The sequence below is a fragment of the Chionomys nivalis genome, chromosome 24 (assembly GCF_950005125.1).
Source record: "Chionomys nivalis chromosome 24, mChiNiv1.1, whole genome shotgun sequence".
Taxonomy (NCBI): Eukaryota; Metazoa; Chordata; class Mammalia; order Rodentia; family Cricetidae; genus Chionomys; species Chionomys nivalis.
This window is the reverse complement of record NC_080109.1, coordinates 3,356,404-3,375,288: the sequence shown is the minus strand read 5'-3', so window position 1 is coordinate 3,375,288 and position 18,885 is coordinate 3,356,404. Positions and strand designations below refer to the sequence as shown.

The 18,885-nt window shown below is 43.6% G+C and overlaps 1 protein-coding gene across 1 annotated transcript in view; it reads left to right on the top strand.

The window, feature by feature from the left end:
• Dchs2 (dachsous cadherin-related 2) overlaps nt 1-17,997 on the top strand; it is a 183,750-nt gene extending 165,753 nt beyond the window's left edge. The window contains exons 16-20 of the mRNA XM_057757346.1: nt 1,384-1,535; nt 8,197-8,327; nt 10,485-10,771; nt 12,162-12,294; nt 14,574-17,997. Coding sequence (XP_057613329.1) covers nt 1,384-1,535; nt 8,197-8,327; nt 10,485-10,771; nt 12,162-12,294; nt 14,574-17,188 — 3,318 coding nt within the window. The 3' untranslated portion in view covers nt 17,189-17,997. The remainder of the gene's footprint in view (nt 1-1,383; nt 1,536-8,196; nt 8,328-10,484; nt 10,772-12,161; nt 12,295-14,573) is intronic.
• Nucleotides 17,998-18,885: the final 888 nt, after the last annotated feature.

The window sequence follows — 18,885 nt, the reverse complement described above, 5'->3', positions numbered from 1 at the left end:
TGGTCCTCCGCATCCTCTGAGAACTTGCAGAAGTTTGAAGACTGAGATTAGAAGTAATTAGGAATAAAACTAGGGAATCAATATAGGAGACCAAGAGATGACAAGGATGCAAGCTGGGGCAGAGTCACAGTAGATACAGAAAGCAAAAATTAAGATAATTTACTAATTCAACATCTTGTTAAAACCTTGACTCCAGTGATACAACTGGTTTAGTGTTTGAAAGTCAGCCCAGAAGACCCTGTGATATATCTCTATGGGAAGTGATACAGACCTTTATTCTATTGTTAAAGCTACTTCGAAAACTCATCAAATAAACCATTGGGATAATTTATTGGCAGTAATCTAGGATTTGATTCACTTTTCGACAGTCCCTTGAGTTAAAACTTCATTATAATATAAAAAAGTTTCTTGTTGGCCTATTTTGTAGACAATACTTCAATCAATAAGAGGGGAATGAGGACTGGGGAATGGCTCATTAGAGAAAGCCCTTGCTGTGTAGGTGTGAGAGCTGGAGCTCAAATCCCCAGGCGGCCTGTCAAAGCAGACAGGTGTGGCAGCTGCCCCATCCTCAGAAGGGGAAGGCAGGGCATTCATGGGGCAACCAGGCTAGCGGACTCGCTAGACTAGCTGACTCAGTCGACTCCAGGCTAAGGAGAGATTCTGCCCAAAGAAGTAAATGAAGACATCTAATGTCAACCTCTGGTCTCCCCATACATACAAACGCAAAAATCAAAAGTGAAGAACAAAGCTCAGGGAAAGAATCGCCATTCAGTGTATGGAGTTTCCTGTAATTTGTGCCCTCTTTCTCGAGCCAGCGTGAAGCCATGGCAGAACTAGAAATATTCCAGTCAAGCATATTAGGAGTCTCCAGAAAACTCTCCAGTTGCACACAGTTATAGCTTGAAACGTGTGAGTGACATCTGGAAATCTTTCAGATGAATGTGAGAACATTTTCTGTCCCATTATCCAGACCGTTAAAGTCAAATGCAAGTGTCAGCTGTCTGTTGGCATGACTCAAAGCCAGTGCTTCTCAACCTGTAGGCCCCGACCCCTTTGGGGGTTGAATGACCCTTTCACAGGGGTTGCCTAAGACCACCAGGAAACCAGAAATTTGCATTATAGTTTATAACAGGTACCAAATTGCAGTTATAAAGTTTATATCAATGAAAAATAATTTTGTGGTTGGGGACCACCACAGCATGAGGGACTGAATTAAAGGGTTGCAGCAGCGTGAGGAAGGTTGAAAACCGCTGTGCTAAGCATTGTTTGGTTTTTCAATGCATTTGATAATCTGTATTCTTTCTTAATGCATTTCTCTGAGAAGCAGGCTTGGATCCCATTACAGGTTGAATCTTTCCTAACGGGAAAACTGATTTCTCACAGGTGTTTGCTACTGACTCGGATGGTGGATTGAACAGCTTGATTGAGTATTCCATCGTCTCCGGCAACCAAGCAGAAGCCTTCCAGATTGATGCACTGAGCGGGGTGATAACAACAGATTCTATTCTGGATTATGAGTCCACCCACTCATACAGGTGCGTTCAAGATTCTCATTGGAGAGTTCATCCTTTGCTTTGTCCTGACGAATCCTTTGATACCCTACAGTCGACCTTCAGGCACATTCCAGCAGTCTTAACAATTATTTCCTGTTTTGAAAAGGTGACTGGACTAGGTCACAAACTTGATGCTTCCTCGTAAGAACCGAGGAGCGAGTTTCAAAAGACAGCATTGGTGCCGTGCCCGGAGTGGAAGTGCCCTCTGCAATGTCTGTGTCCTCGTTCCACAGAGTAGAAAAGAATTGCGTGCCCTTTTGTAATCCTTCATTCTTTTTGTGTGTGAAGAGCACAGCCTTGTCACCAGGGCCCTTGTTGTGGCTTGGTCTAGCAGAGGGACCTTTATGAAAGCTGACATTGCCATTAAAGATTGTGGTCTCGAGTCTGAGGGATGCCAGCCTTCACAAAGAGCATCTCTGCTGCGGGCCTGCTCACTGACTGTAGGAGTCAGGATTGGTAAAGTCCAGACTCCCATACAGATTCTTTCAGCATGTAACTCAATAAAGCCAAGGATTCTGAGAAACCCCAAATGGCCACAAGTGGGTATTCCTCAAAGAATGGTGGCACAGCCATTGAACAGAACACCCGGAAACTGATTTCTAAAACCAGGTCAGCGACAGGGCAGGGATCTAGGGCCTCTTATTCAAAGAATTGAAATGAAAGTCGACATGGTTGCAAAAGTACCCATGCAAGCTTATTTAAAGCAAAGCAGTAGAAAAAGTCAGAATACAGCCAAAGAGATGGCTCAGTGGTTAAGAGAACAGGCTGTTCTTGCAGAAAACCTGGGTTCCTTTCCCAGCCCTCTGATGGAAGCTCACAAGCATCTGGTTCAGAGCTAGGGCTGGGTGGTAGTCCATATCCTCTTACAGCCTCTGAGGGAGCAGTAGGCATGCAAATGGTGCACACACATGCAGGAAAAATATCCACACAAATAAATAATTAAAAAAAATAGGGGCTAGAGAGATGGCTCAGCGGTTGGAGTACTAATGGCTCTTGGGAATTGAACCCAAACCCTCTGGAAGAACCATTAGTACTCTTGAATTGAATGGGTTCATTCCCAGCATCTGCGTGGTACTTCACAACCGTCTGTAACTCTGGGAACCAAGGTCTTTACATAGACACACATACTGGCAGAACACGAATGCACATAAAAATTAATTAATTGATTTATTAAAAGAGGAAAAGGGCAGAATGCATTGCATGGAGAAGCCCCCTCCCCCCTCGGTGAAGGAAGGTCCCAAGGGCCCTGACTGGTGTTGAGAGCTTCTTCTTCTTATGGGGTTTAAGAGAAAGAAGGGTTTGGTTTCTAAAGGGGCATAGCAAGGGTGAATCTCAGCTTTGATTGATAAATTAGATTCTATAACATTTATGGACTATACCTATGCATTTCCATGGCACATCTGATTTGACTCCTATGCACACCCAGTCATGCATAGCTTTAGGTGGTCAGTAGCCGATTCTCCCTTAAAGTGTAGAGGAGACACAGTTGTGCCTTATTGAACAAGCTCCCCAAACCAGTTGGATCAGCCCTTCAAATCGTACACTGTGAGTACATCTGTATAGATACTGGGTGAGCTCGTCTGTTGTGGGGGAAGACAAAGATAGTCTAGAGATGGATGTATGTGTAGCCCAACGCAGGTGTGTGGGGGGGAGCAAGGTTGCTGGACATGTGTGTTTGGAGAGGGGTGTGTGTGTGTAGAGGAGCTAGGCTGCCGAGTGCATGATTGAAACAGAGGCATGCACACAGACAGCACACCAAGAACAGGACAGATTACTGAGTATTCCCCATGCTTTCCTGCCTCGAGCATGTGTAGGAAATAACAAGGAACACCCTAGTGTTTATGCAGCATGACCATCTGAGAAAAGGAACATGCTCCTATTTAAAACACTTCTCACAAGCTCTTAGTATTGCTTGTCTTCAGAGAGACTTATCAGCATGTGGTAAAAGGAAGTTTGTCTTTCTTGTTTATGTTTGGTTTATGTTGTAATAGTATCTTTGTGGGTTTTCCCTCCAAAAACCTTAAACGTGTGTTATAATAGTTTCTCCTTATCCATGATGGGTGTGTTCTGAGGTTCTCACTCAAGACCTGTAACTTACTATTGAATTATATATATATATATATTGTTCAATAGTTCATACACACACACACACACACACACACACATATATATATATATATATATATATATAAAACTTTGTTTATAAATGCCATGCAGTATTGCCATACAGTACCAGAGTTAATCTCTCTTTCCAAGTTTTGTGCCCTGGGGGCTCCTTTGTATCACTAACCCTGTGATCTGAAGGAGCTAATAATTAACTCAAGAAGTACCTGAACAGAACACCGCTCTATAGCAGGTGATTGAGATGGCTAGTAAGTTAATGATGGTTGGGCGATGCATACAGTGTGGATACGCTGGACAGAAAAGCAGTCGACATTCTGGGGAGGAAAGAACAGTGGGGGGAAGTGTCACCAACACAGGAAAAGCTGTACCCATTTAAAACTTACGGCTTGTTTATTTCTAGAATTTTCCATTAATATTTTTGGATGGTGGTTGGCCATGAATAATTAAAATGTTGAAAAAAAAGCAAATCACGGATGCAAGCTGTGGCTACTGTATTACATTTAATTCTTATAGCCTCTCATAAGGAAGTTGAGGCAGGTATTTTATGGATTAACAGTGCAAGTAACAACGGGTGGCTTATTCTGGGCTGCAATACTATTTGAGAATCAAATTTAGTGCTTCTGAACCTCAGGTACACAGTTTCTGCCATATGAGCTACAGAATTAAGGAAAAATAAGTACAAAACACTGTGCTAATATTCGAGACGACTTTCATTTTCATGAGGAAAATACAATATATTTGCGTGGTCAAACACTGAAGGCTGGGTCGAGTGAAATACGTTACTGTGGGGATCGGACTAATTAACCACCCGAAAACCCTTTCCTTTCTGAAAGGTTGATTAAGTGTCTTGTTGGTTTTTTGATTTACTATATTTCAAAATATTGCTTCAGCAGTATTTTTAAAAGTTTAAAATCTTAAAAAAAAAAAAATAAAACCTCATCCTAACTTAGCAGTTAGGAAATTGTTTTGTAATATTTTAATGTAAGTGCTAAAATTATTATGCTTAATGTATAAATATTCTTCTCTTTCCTCATTGCTGCCACGATAATTTAAAGCACGGAGCACTTCCCCTCCCCAGGTGGCTCGAGTATTCTCTCACTGATCACAGAGACTGCAGTAATTTCAGAGAGATACGGATAATCTGGAGGTCCCGGAAACTAAGAACTTTCCGATTGTGAAGGTTTTCTGTTACAGAATTCTTACTCAGTGGAGCTTAGTGAGCAATTAAATCAAACGTTTTTTAACTTTTTCCTATTTGCGTCATGTTCCCAACTTTTAAATTAGTCCTAATATTTAAAAGGGCCTTTCTCCAACTCCCCATGAATAAATTAACTCCAAACTGTGAGAAGCAAAAGCCGAGCGTTGACTGCCCCCCCTCTGCCATAGAAGTAAATTCCCTGGGCCCTTGTATATTTGTAAAGGCCGTCAATCATATGTGTGCATATGCATGTGTGTGTGTGCATGTGTGTGTGTGTGATGGTATAGAGGTTAAAAAATACCTTTCTGACTTTGAAAGGCATTGCTGTTTTATGTTCTGAAATCTGTTTGATTCTGAAACCTTGTGCAACCTCTATTGTATACTATTTTCTCCTTTCTCTGTAGAACAGTTTGGGATTCTGTTTTTGCTTATCGTTATATTGTTTTTAATTTTGGACATTAATCTTTAGGTGTGTGAGTGAGTGTGTTTGCTGCGTATACACGTGCCATTGCATGAGAGTGGAGCTGAGAGAACCACCCGTGTAGCGGGTTTTCCCTCTCTACCTTCTGGGTCCGAGGGACTGAACTCAGCTCGTCAGGATTGCTGCAAAGGTTTTTTCTCGCGGAGCCATAGTCTCTAATGTGGGTCTCTTTTTGAACTAAATACGTTATTTTTGAATGAGGGACCCTTTCTTTCTCTCCTCAGACATGGTCTCTCTGTGTGTTTCTTCCCTTTGCCCATTTATTTCCTTGTTTATCTCACTTATTGTTTTAGTTTGGTGTTTGCCACTTTAGGTTGTTGCTATGGATCCTATTGGATGAGTGTTCACTAGACACTGGCCCCTTTGAGGTGATAGACTTCTTGTTTTGTTTGTTGGCTAACTTTTGCTTCACTTCTCAAACACATCAAACAGTAGACTGAAAAGGATTAAAGATCATGGAAGAAAGACTTTGTGTAAGATAGACAGGAACATATGCATGCACACACACACACACACACATGAATCTATTTAATACATATTTATAATGCAAAGCAAGTAATAAACAAAGCATATTTAATCGATGGGGTGAAGGTCATTTTTAGTGTTATGTCTTTGGCTATCTTCTAATCTCTGGCCTCCTCCCACACGCTTCCCTGTATCCACCATGGCATCTTGTATCTTCTCATCTCTTCTGCTTCCTGTAACGTGTTCCCCATTTCCTGGTTTAGCCTTGGGGACTTGCGTATTTTTAAATGTCCTAGCTGTCCTCTCTGTGGAAGTCAGGGAAGAGGAGACAGATCTGAGACACCAGGAATCCTAATATTCTTTATACTCATTTCTGGTATTAGCTGATACTTTTATTTTTCAAAAAGTACCAGAAGAAACAGAAAATTTTCAGTAGACATATGAGATAAAGTGGAGAGAGAACTTTTTCGATATCTTCTGCCAAGAATGTCAGTATTTTGAGGAAATGAAGCGAGATCTAATCTGGTCAAATGCCTCGTTTGAAGTGGACTATGGTGAGAGAAGCTTCCCACGCTGGGAGAACAGGAAAAGACGTTCTGGTCATAGGATGCCCAACACTTAGAGAAAAAAAATGAAAGAAAAAAACTCCTATGATGATGTGCTCTGTATATACAGCATGGGGAGCATGCGGAGGAAGGGGCCCTTTAGGAGGAGCACAGGTTCTGCGTTCAGCAAGACCTGAGATTGAATTCTGACTTTACCATTTAATAAACCATGGAAAAAACTTCAGAAACTTTCATCAACCTTCATTAAAGAAGGTATTAAAGTAAGACATCCACCTGTTTTATACGAACTCGTAGAAGAGACAGACAGGTCAACCATCAGAAAGATAACTTTTTTTTTTTTTTGGTTTTTCGAGACAGGGTTTCTCTGTGGCTTTTGGAGCCTGTCCTGGAACTAGCTCTGTAGACCAGGCTGGTCTCGAACTCACAGAGATCCACCTGCCTCTGCCTCCCGAGTGCTGGGATTAAAGGCGTGCGCCACCATCGCCCGGCCAGAAAGATAACTTTTATGTCAGAAAAATGTGTGCTGTGCTGTGGTCATGAAGGGCTTTCAGATTTAGTGAGAGTCAAGGGACTTTGCTGGATATGTGAGCATCAAGAGGGCATCAGAGTATAAAGAATGTCCTTAAGAAAGAGATGCAAGGGATGTTTAAATAGCTGTTCAGGATTTCAAACTACTACTTGTTTTAATTAGGTGCTTGTGGGTCAGGGAGAGAGGCTAAGAGCTGGTGCCTGTGGAGACCAAATGACATCAGAAGTGGTTGTGAGCCACAAGTTGTGAGTGTTGGGAACTGAACTTGGACCTTCTGGAAGGGACCTTTACACTGTTAGCTTCCCCACACCATCTCTCAAGCCCTAAGGATGCAAACCATAAACAGGATTTCAGGTAAATGGATCCAGAGACTGGCTGTCACAGGTACACGCTTCTCTATGTTTAGTACAGAAAATCTTATGCATTTCTGGATTTAGTACTAAGCATCTCAAGTCCCAACTTGTCTAGGCTTCACTGGTCATGAAAACATTGAATTTTCCGTGTTCTGGGAAACCCCTAGGTCCTAGATTTGAGCAGGGTGTTTGATTACTCTTACCTGAGACTCTGATGATAGGGACAAAATAGATCAAGCACTAATCCAAGGGACACTGGAGAGATTAACTGACCAAACTTGCAACTAGAGGATGCTTGAAAAGTGTGAGAGAAAGGGAGTAGTTGAGGTCAGCAGCAGTTGCTCTAGCTTGGGTGGTAGAACAAGTCCCTGTAGCCCCAGCCCAGTGAGATTAATTCGCATTGTGTGAGTTCCTTCAGAACCCACCCGTTTCTCTGCAGGCTGAGCACATCACAAACCAGTCAGTCCTTCACCGTGGCAGCAAGCTCTCCCAAGTCTGTAGTGTTTGAAACTTGGATCTGAAAACTATCCATATCTAGCCATCATTTTGACGGCATGTTTTGATGGTCCAACTAGATGGAAATAGGTAGCAATCCCCCTGCAGTAGATGGGCACAAGCGTGGGTGCCTGTACTGCTTAGATTATTCCTAGTAGAATTTCAAAGTCTGTCTCCAAGAAATTATGTGGCAGGCTGCTGGCGTTGGTTCCCAAAGCTTGTCAAAAATACATAAATCTCAAGCTACCATTCTTGTGAGATGAATTGTAAAAGATGCCATTTAGAAAAGGCCATGGGAGAAATAAAAGCCTGTGAATTCACATAAAAAATTAAACTAGAAAAAAAAAATTAAACTAGATTTGATATTTATGTTTTTTTTTTTTTATACTTCCTAGATGGCTCATAACGTTCCTTGATTCTTTTCCAAAACAGCTTGATTGTGCAGGCCGCAGACAGAGGGGTGCCCAGGCTTTCTGCTACGACTCTCGTCGAGATACAGGTGATTGACATAAACGACAACGCCCCGGTCTTTCTCCCCTCAGAAGCGATAGAGATCGCAGAAAGTAAGTGTGCCAAATTGGAATCAACTTTTAATTAACGTGTGCATTTTATTTTACTACCGGATGTTGCACTAAGCTCTAGTTTTCTACAGCTGGGCAAGCCAGATCATTTTCCTTTCATTTTATTGACTACACAATGGAAGGTCATAAGGAAAATATCAAACGTCGTGGGATATAAAATATAAAACTTAATTTACATTTAGATGGGCTTGTGACTGAGTCCCTCACCTCCATCATTCTTTACAGTGTGCTCATGTGCAGAGGAAAATTCCTGAGACACTGAATGCAGTACAGACAGGAGCCCTTGTTGCTGCTGTTAAGAATCTCTTGACCTTTATGACCATTGGTGCTGTTAGACCCACGCTTTGTTGGTCTTGGAAGGATGCTCATGGCAATAGCGAAGTTAACAGGATAATGTGCAGATTCAAAATGTTCCCTAGCATAACCCAGCCTTCAGCATGAGCACCACACCTCTGGTTGAGACTAAACACAATGGGTTTTGTGCTGGACTAATTGAGTCATTTGATGTGTAATGACTCCATAGTCTGCGAACCCAAAGTTGTCCCTCTGTGAATGACTGAACTAGTAAAGCCAGCTTGTCCCTCTATAGACAAAGTTGGACATGGTGGTGACCTCTGTCCCTCTGCTTTCTCTTTGCCTACCAAAGCCATTCCTGAAACAGTTTAAACATCTTATTGTCTTCACCTTCTAAACAGATTATCCCAACTCCTTTCCATAGAAGCCTCTACATACAGGGACGTCTATAAGTATTATTCTCTACAAACAAAACATATGTCAGGTTTATCGCTCACTTTTTATATCTTCATTCAATTTGACGGCTGTGTCCTATTCCTGGACCCATAAATCGATGTTAAAATACATCAACACGACCGGTGTGAATCTATCATGAGAACAAATTACATGAAATGAAATCTACGTACTGGGCTAAGAGCTTAGTACTACCAAGAACTCTTCCCCAGGAGTGAAGAGTGAAAATTATGTATCCCATATGCAGTGGAACAATTCTGAATGTCCTGGAAGAGACTTTCCACCTGCACCAGACTAGACTCTTGGAAATGAAATTCCTTTCACCAGTGAGTTAGGTAGGGAACCCAGTGGCGTATGAGACACTGAGCATGTCATGTGTTCAGGGAGGGTTTTCTCATGAGTAATAGTGCATTAGTAAATAGTAAATTCACCACCCTCACTAGCACCGGGAATACTTTGCTTTCCCTTAACCCTGCGAATTTGAATTTTGAGAAATTTAAAGCAATGCCTGTGATTATCAAAAAAAAATTTCTTTCTTTCTTTCTTTTCATCCCCCTCCCCAGAGAGTAAGAACTGAATCTTGAATCTGTACCTAAATATTTTTATTCAGCTCTAGTCTGCTTGCAAAGTTAATTATTTGAATAAATTCTTTGAGTATGTCCTTCTTCTCCCCTACACTCCTGAGAGTGTCTGCTCAGACATAGGAACAGTGGTGTGGGACAATGGTCTGTGTTCTGTCAATTATATTTTAAATAAAAACTGATTGGCCAGTAGCCAGGCAGGAAGTATAGGTGGGACAACCAGACAGGAAGTAGAGGTGGGTCAATGAGAACAGGAGAATTCTGGGAAGAAGGAAGCCCATTCTTCTGCAGTTTTGGCCCATCCACAGAAGAAGCAAGATATGATTGCCCCGCCGAATAAGGTATCGAGCCACGTGGCTAATACAGATAAGAATAATGGGCTAATATAAGTTGTAAGAGTTAATAAGAAGCCTGAGCTAATGAGCCAATCAGTTTATAACTAATGTAGACCTCTGTGTCATTTATTTGGGACTTAACGATTGCAGGAACTGGGTAGGACAGTAAAGCATTCAGAATGGCTTCTGAATCTGGAATTGTGCTGTAAGCATACAGTGGATAACTGTAATATGAATCTGGAGCATAGCCTGCTTCTTCAGTTTTCTCCTCTGTGGTAGATTTTTCACTTTTATTGGACTGGTAAATTCTTCTGTGTTTTGATTTAGCCTGTAATGAGCTTTACATGAGAAATCATGCCAGAAAAAAAAGAAAATCATTTTAGATTTAAAATGAAAATACTTGGGTTGCATGATTGAAGCAATGTCTTTTGATGATGAATTTAATGGAAGCTGACATTGGTCCTTGATGATTGCAGATTCTTTGCCTGGTGTAATCGTGGCTCGGGTATCCGTTCATGATGCGGATTTGAATTCAGCTTTCACCTTCAGTTTTGTCAAAGGGAGCAACTCTGGAGCCAAGTTTGCTATCGATCGGGGCACAGGAGTGGTAGTGCTGGCACAAACACTGGATTTTGAAGAGGTTGCTGAATACAAACTGATCATCCGCGTTTCTGATTCAGGACACCACACAGAGGGTTCCCTTATCATCCATGTGCTGGATGTCAATGATAACCCTCCAGTGTTTTTTCAAGACATCTATCAGGTAAAGAGATGGAAAACTAGAAAGAATGGGGAATGGGACTGAGAGAGGACTGAGAAGTTAAAATCCCTGCCTCTTCTTCCCGAGGACTTGATTCTCTTCCCAGCGCTCACGTGGGAACTCCCAACCTTCTGTAACTCCAGATCCAGGGAGTCTGACACCCTCTTTAGAACTCGACAGACACCAGGCATGTGTGTGGGGACAGACTGTCATGCAGGCCAAACACCTATACACATAACATAAAATATAATAAGTAATAACAGTGAGTGATGTCAGCCTTCCACCACTGCTGATCTGGCCCAGGCTATCAGTCCTCACTGTTGTCATCCTGAGTTATTGCTGCAGGCTTACCTATCATATTGTAGACTAGAAATCAGCTGGAATTACTTGGCTCGTTTATTTCAGTTTACTGAGTGTGCGACCACCAACCTTTTGTGTGTTCTCCTTTGTGTGTGTGTGGAGTTGGAGTTGAGGTGTTCACAACAGTTGGAATTGGCCCTGGATTTTCAAGGCCACAGAGAAGATGAGATCGTTTGCAGGACCTGACAAAATTTTGGACAGGTTCACTCTTTAGATTAAAATTTCACACAGATGGTAAGCCAATCCAGGAAGATTTTAGATTTTAGGGCAGACTCTATGTTAAAGCAGTTAGGATAGAAACTGAAAACATATCCCAACAGTCTTCAATGAAGCCAAAAAAAGATGATGAACATGAGAACTTTATCTAAGTAACCATCTTCCATGATGCCTTGCTTGAGGGACATAGTTAATTCATATGATATTGCACTACTTTCTGCCATTCAGAAAAAATCTAGAAAGAAAACATTTCATAGTAAGAACCAGAATGAGTGAAATTAAAATTGTTTTCTGAACCCAGGGAATATTAACATAATCACTTCGATGTATCAACTTTATACATCAACAGGCCTGTCTTAGTCATTGTTCTATTGCTGTGAAGAGATCCCATGACCACGGCAGCTCTTATAAGGGAAAAATTTAACTGGGTCTGGCTTACAGGTTCAGAGGATTAGTCTTCTCATCATGGTGGGATGCACCGGCAGCATGCAGGCAGACATGATGATGGAAAAGGAGCTGAGATTTCTACATCTGGATTCGTAGGCAGCAGGAAGAGGAAGTGTCACATTGGGCCTGACCACTGCCAGTGACATTTTGTCCAATGAGGCCACCCCGACACCATCAAGGCCACACCTCCCAGTAGTACCATCCCCTATGAGCCTGTGGGGAATCACTTTCATCAAACCACCACGAGGCCTATGAAAAGCAGATCGGGTAGTTTCTTGAGTTGAAACCAATGGCATGATGTCAGGTTCTGCCCCTACTCCTGAAGATAAGATTCTTGTAAGCATGATGCCTTTGTCCTTTTCGTCCTCAGGTCACAGTTCCTGAACTAGTACCCGGAGGGTCCTCTGTGCTGACCCTGTCTGCCACAGACATAGAAAGCAGTGAGGACATTTCTTACAGGATCCTCTCATCATCGCAGGGATTTGCAGTTGATCCCAGGAACGGTGAGTTACTGATGAAGACTTTAGGGCATCATCAGTGACACGGAAGCATCCACTTTGAGTGTTTCTACCGCAGTCTTCCCCGGCTCCTCCCACTCGCTGTGGTTATGGACACTGCTTTCTTTCTTACCTACAGTGGAAATGGCAGTGGTTCTTCAGCTTCTCAGTGGCTAGAACGTGAAGGGTTTTCGTTAAATGCTACTCAGCAGGAAGAAATACAGAGACACCTCACCACCACCACCACCCATAGGGTGACACCCATGTTCATGTGTCCCACCAACAGGGCTTAGGAAGCTGTTCTGTGACTCAGCGAGAATCAAAATAATGTCTAAAGAATCAACTCATTAATGAGAGTTTTGTACAGAGTGCAGAAGCTGTTTACCCAGTGCAAAAGTATTCAGCGATAGTGCCATACGCTCAATAGAGATAGGAATAATTTAAAAAGTGAAAACATTTAGTGTCCGTCTCTCCCAAGTGCAGGGTTCTCCTTCATTTGGTGTCCCCCACAGCCTCTGTGTTTTTATCAGAGAGTTCAGGGGTGCTGTACTCAGACAGCAAAGCTCACTCAAACGTTTAGACAGGGCACAGGGACCTTATTAGTGAACAACACTGAAGGTGGGGCTCAATAAAGAGGGCTAGTCAGGAACACGGTGTCCTAGGGGCACACTCTGGGGAAGAAAAGGACCACGGCATCACACTGTGGTCTCAGCTCTGAGCATCGCAGCCTCCTTATCAACCGAGAGGTGAGTTTAAAATGAGATGTAAAGAAGAATTTAGGTCCAAAGCATCAGAAGAAGACTCATAGGTCTTGTGATGAGAGAATACACATACTACACAACTGTAGGTGTGTGCGTGTGGTGTGAGTGTGAGCGTGTGTTAGGGACGTCACTGTCCCTTCTGCCTACACAACTGTAGGTGTGTGCGTGCGGTGTGAGTGTGAGCGTGTGTTAGGGACGTCACTGTCTCTTCTGCATACACAACTGTAGGTGTGTGCGTGCGGTGTAAGCGTGTGTTAGGGACGTCACTGTCCCTTCTGCCTACACAACTGTAGGTTGTGCATGCGGTGTAAGCGTGTGTTAGGGACGTCACTGTCCCTTCTGTCTACACAACTGTAGGTGTGTGTGTGTGGTGTAAGTGTAAGTGTGTTAGGGACGTCACTGTCCCCTTTCTCTCTCAGTCTGTTCTCATCCCATGGACATCCAGACACTGGCACCTGCTGCCCTGGCTCAGCCTGTAACCATGTGCGACGCAAACCAACCCCTGAGCCGACCCCTGAGCGTTTCATTCGCAGCAGGACCGTGGCCTGATGGGTGTTATGCACAAATATTGCCACAGTGTTGATTAGAATGTTTTAAGTTAGCAATTGCTATCAAGTCCATCTAGTTCATGTGTGACTGTCAATGACACTTGGCATTTAAACCTCATCATTATACATTTAATTTTAGTAATCACACTTCAATAAAAAATGCCATTGTGTACACACTTGTAAATTTCATGTATTTAGCAAAATAAAAGATGCTTGATATATTATATCATTAAGGAAAATGCCACTTGTTGAATTAACCCCTGATCTTGAGAAAAGATATCTTTATCATTAAGCCCTTCACATTAACATTCCACTGCTTTCTTTTGGCTGGAATTATTCCCCGAGTGTTCCAAGGCAGCGAGAGTGTGGTGTGTGCATGTGTATGTGTGCATATGTGTGTGTATGTGCATGTGTGTGTGTATGTGCAATGGTGTGTGTTTCTGTGATGTGTGTGCGCATGTGTGTGTGTTGCCAGGCACACTTGAGTGCTTGAATATCCCGGCCATTTCATTTTCATTTTGTTTGAGAGAAGGTCTCATTGTCTAGTCTCAAACTTTCAATCCTCCTGCCTCAACCTCCCAAGTGCCAGCATTATAGGCATGCACTACCTTATCCAGCTCAGAATAGTGACCTTATGCTAGACTATTTCTGTACATATTTTTATAATGGGATAAAATTAAAATATATGAGACAAGAGTATACTTTCTTTTAAAAATAATCAAACAATTTACTATACAGAGATAAAATCCAGGAAAAATGTAGCAAAGGCAGTCTCAAGGAGCACATTTAATTGTAACTTGTGATTAGCTTTGAAACTTTTATATAAATATAATAATTTTGAAATCGATTTGCGCTTCTTGTAACATCACACGTCCAGCAAGGAGCAGTGCGCATGTGCACATCCACCAAGCATCTGCTGGCTCAGGAGATCCTGAGCAGTGAGTCCACAGCTTTGACTGGAGCTCTCATTTTGCAGGCACTGTGTTTACTACTGGTTCTCCATTGCTTCTGGATAAAATATCAACGCTTCGACTTCTGGTTGAAGCCAGCGATGGCGGAACTCCCTCGCTGAGGGCTCTGACACTCGTGGAGATAGAGATACAAGATGTGAACGGCTATGCTCCCGAGTTTACGGCAGGGCACTACAATCTCAGTTTGAGGGAGGATACGCCCACTGGAAGCACCCTCATGACGTTTACAACCCTTGACCGTGACTACACTTTTGAAAACACACACACTGAGTATTCCATCATCAATGGCGACTTAGACAACTCCTTCCACATTGAAACCAGCCCCCTCCCTTCCGAATATCCCCATCAGCAGGGCGGGGCTCTGGTGTTACTTCATGCTCTGGACAGAGAAGCCAGGGCCAGCTACGAGCTTGTCATTCTGGCCTCTGACCACGGCTGCCCTCCTCTGAGTTCCACAGCTGTCGTAGCAATAGAAGTCATGGATGTTAATGACAACGCGCCCACCTTCAGTAGCCGCCAGTACCGTGCCCACGTCAAGGAAAGCACCCCTGTCGGGAGTCACATCACTGTAGTGTCGGCAGAGGACCAGGACGTGGGCTCCCATGCGGAAATCAGCTATGACATCATCTCTGGAAACGAGAAGGGACACTTTTACTTAGAAGAGAGAACTGGGGTTCTTTATTTGGTGAAACCTCTGGATTACGAGGAGACGATAACATTCACTTTAACGGTTCAAGCTGCTGATGCAGACGAGACACACGTTTCTTTCGCTGCTGTGCATATCAGTGTGTTAGACGACAATGACCATGCCCCTCGGTTTGTGTCCTCCACCCTGACCTGCACTGCTCCTGAAAACCTGCCTGCTTCCTCGGTCGTGTGCTCTGTCTGTGCCCTGGATTTTGACACCGGGCCATATGGAGAAGTGACTTACTCTATTTCCTCACCCTGCCTTGTCACACATGGGGTGCACCCCTATCAGGATGTCTTTGTCATTGACCCTTTAATGGGGGACATTCGAGCTGAGCAGACGCTGGACTACGAGAGTGTTACCAAGTACTGCCTTGTTGTTCAGGCCAAAGACAGAGGTGGTGCCACAGCTTCCCTGGAGGTCTGGGTAGAAGTCGAAGGGATGGATGAGTTTGAACCCATCTTTACTCAAGACCAGTACTTTTTCAGTCTCCCCGAGGAAGGCCAAGGACAGCAGCTGATTGGCAGAGTGGAAGCCTCAGATGCCGATGAGGGTGACGACGGGGTCGTCCTTTACTCCCTCAGAACTCCATCCCCTCTCTTTTCAGTAAACAAAACGAACGGTAATATTTATTGGACTGGAGCCCCTTTCCTAATAAACAGTCAGCTCAACAAAGAAGACACCCTAGAAGTGAGAATAACTGCCCACAGCCCCAAGCCCAGCTCCAAGTCCGCATCCTGCACTGTGTTTGTGAATATCTCTTTGCCATCTGAAGGACGTCACAGAGCAGTGTTTGCCCACAGTTTCTCCATCAGTCTTGTGGTCTCCTTTTTAGTGTTCCTCTTGCTTGTCTGCACTCTACTCGGACTGATTTTAAGACATAAGCCCAACAACCCACTACCCAGTTATGAGGAGAAGACACTGTCATCCCCACAGGATGATCTGCGATTGACAGGGGCTCCAGGCAAGCTCCAGGCTGGGCAGCAGACCGTGGAGTATGGGGACGTGGCGGGGTCTGGTGGAGCTATGCCTGCTGAATGGTTGAACCTAATGAATGCCATGGAGAAAGACATCATCCACCTGTACAGGCATTCACATTCCAGCGGCCACTGCTCTGTGGATGGAGAGACCGCAGAAGATAAAGAAATCCAGAGGATAAATGAGCAGCCTTTCAGAAAGGACTCAGATTCTGTACTGAGTGACCGGGGATCCAGGGTGCCAGACTCGGGCATCCCCAGGGACTCTGATCAGCTTTCTTGCCTGTCAGGAGAGACAGATGTGATGGCCGGGAGTGAGGTGATGGAGGTCAGTCACGTGTTTGAGGGAGGAGAGGAAGGGGAAGGCTGTGAGGCGATCTATGTTCAAAATAACGGATTATTCCAGAAAAGAGAAGCCAAAGCAGATGTTTTGGCTGATGATAACAGGAAAGAATCCGCCTCTTCAGTCAGTCAGGAAGGAAGGTACGCATCTCTTTCCACTCAGGCAGCCCCTGCTGGTGGTGCCAGAGACAGCTATGCCTGGGATTACTTCCTCAGTTGGGAACCCAAGTTCCAGCACCTCGCCTCGGTGTTTAACGACCTTGCCAGACTAAAGGATGAACATTTGCAGATGCTTGGTGTTCCAAAAGACACATCTTTGGTTTTCCCGCCCCCTTTGATAACAGCGGTAGCACAGCCCGGGATTAAGGCGGTCCCCCCGCGAATGCCAGCCATCACCCTGGGTCAGGCTCTGCATAAACTCCCCCGATCGCCCCTTCCCTACTATGATGATTCTCTATCAGAAGCCATGTCGCCCAGCTTCTCGCCATCTCTTTCCCTACTGATGATGCAGACTCCCGCCAGGTCACCAGCGTTGCCAAGTGGAGAATCTGTAGGAACACACGGACGTGGCGCATGCCGTGAACTGAAAGCTGACGACGAAGTCCAAGTGTAGCGAGGTTGTGGTGTTGACTTCCAGCTCATTCAGCACTCGGCAAAGACAGACAAAAAGACACAAGCAAGTCTGGCAGGAGGGGTTCGCGCTTACCCAGCATCGGGGAATCTCGCGTAGACAGCGCTTGTGAAATCTCGCCCGTTTCAGTTTCTCGAAATTCCTCCCGCCTTAATGAGAAGTTATTTCGTCTTTTAGACTTTTTGGGTTGCTCTCAGGACACACATTTGTAGACATTAACTAGTCTGTTTTGTTATTCCTGGTTTTTTTGTTATTTGTTTTAATGTTTAAAACTTATGATTTGAGTATTCATCAGAAATTATGACTGGAATTTTTCATAACTCTGGGTTGATATGGCCCAATAAGAATTCTTGATTGAACGAAGCAGAAAGGACGTTTTCCATGTACAGCTGAAATGAACAAGACGATGCTTAAGCATCCATCTGTCACCAGAGGCATGTTATCTCGGCCTTTTCTACAAAAACGATACCCCCTCTACTGTTCTGTCCAGATAAGAGACTTTGAAGATTAATTTATAGAAATTATTTCATTTTATTTTCTTCGACAGATAGAAACTCTGTGTATGAGATAATTTATCTAGTCAACGCCCATTTTTAAAGTTTGTGTAGATGAAATTATGTTACTAGCTAATTATAATTTTCATAGAGTAATTTAGCAGGATATTTTTAAATGAAGTTCTTTTATATATGAAAGTTTCTACTATTATTAAAGTTAAGGGTGGGTGTCAGAAGTCTTTCTTCCATTTACTTATCATCACTTTGTTGTTACCTGGGACAGTTCCGCAACAGGGTACAAAGAATTCTGCTCTACATGGTTCCTGTGTCAGAAGTCCACCTGATCCACTGAGAAAATTACCCAGACGCATTAGAGACTTCACACGGGTGCTTACATGAAGTACCACGCTGCTCTCCGATGGACTAACAGGGCATCAGAGATGCTTTTCCCTGCTAGGAGGCTGCATGCATCCCGAAGATGATGATCCACAAGTCATCCTCCCATGGGACGGGGGGAGGGTGGGAGGACCACAGCCAGGCTTTGGGATCACCTTCTAGGAATTCCAGTGAGAAGTCTCGAATGCATCTGGGTAATTTTCTCGGTAGATCAGGTGGGCTTCCACTCTGGAAGTAGTTCTTTTATAGATTGTTTCCATGGATACCACCCGTGGAACTAGGTGAGGTATTGCATTTGCTTAAAACTGTTGCAGGTGCAGTTTGATATCCGGTCGAGTAGGCCAGCAGTTCAATGGCTGCCAATGTTGGTAGAATATAAGAGTATATCTTCTTGCCTACTCAAATCCAGAGCGTGTGTCTAAAGCACATTAGGAACCAGTAAGTGTGATGGCCATGAAGGATTTTGATAAGCTGGAATTCCAGGGAAATCACATGTAGGCCATTTAAATATTATAGCACTGATTCATGTCTCTCCTTATCTCTGGGGCATCTGAAGAAGAAAATTAATGACTTTTGGTAAAAGACAAAAGAAATCCACAAAACTGTAAGTATTTCACTGTGCCAGTGGGTTGTCTCTTGACTGTTTTCAGCAGAGCGTGGTTGGCCATAGGAATGCACTCATAGTGTTTTTTTTTGCTAATTACATGTGAAAGCTTTGCTTTGTAGCAGAATTTATGTGTTAACCATGAATGCCTTGTTTTTAAATGGGTTCTCCACTTACTTAGGCTT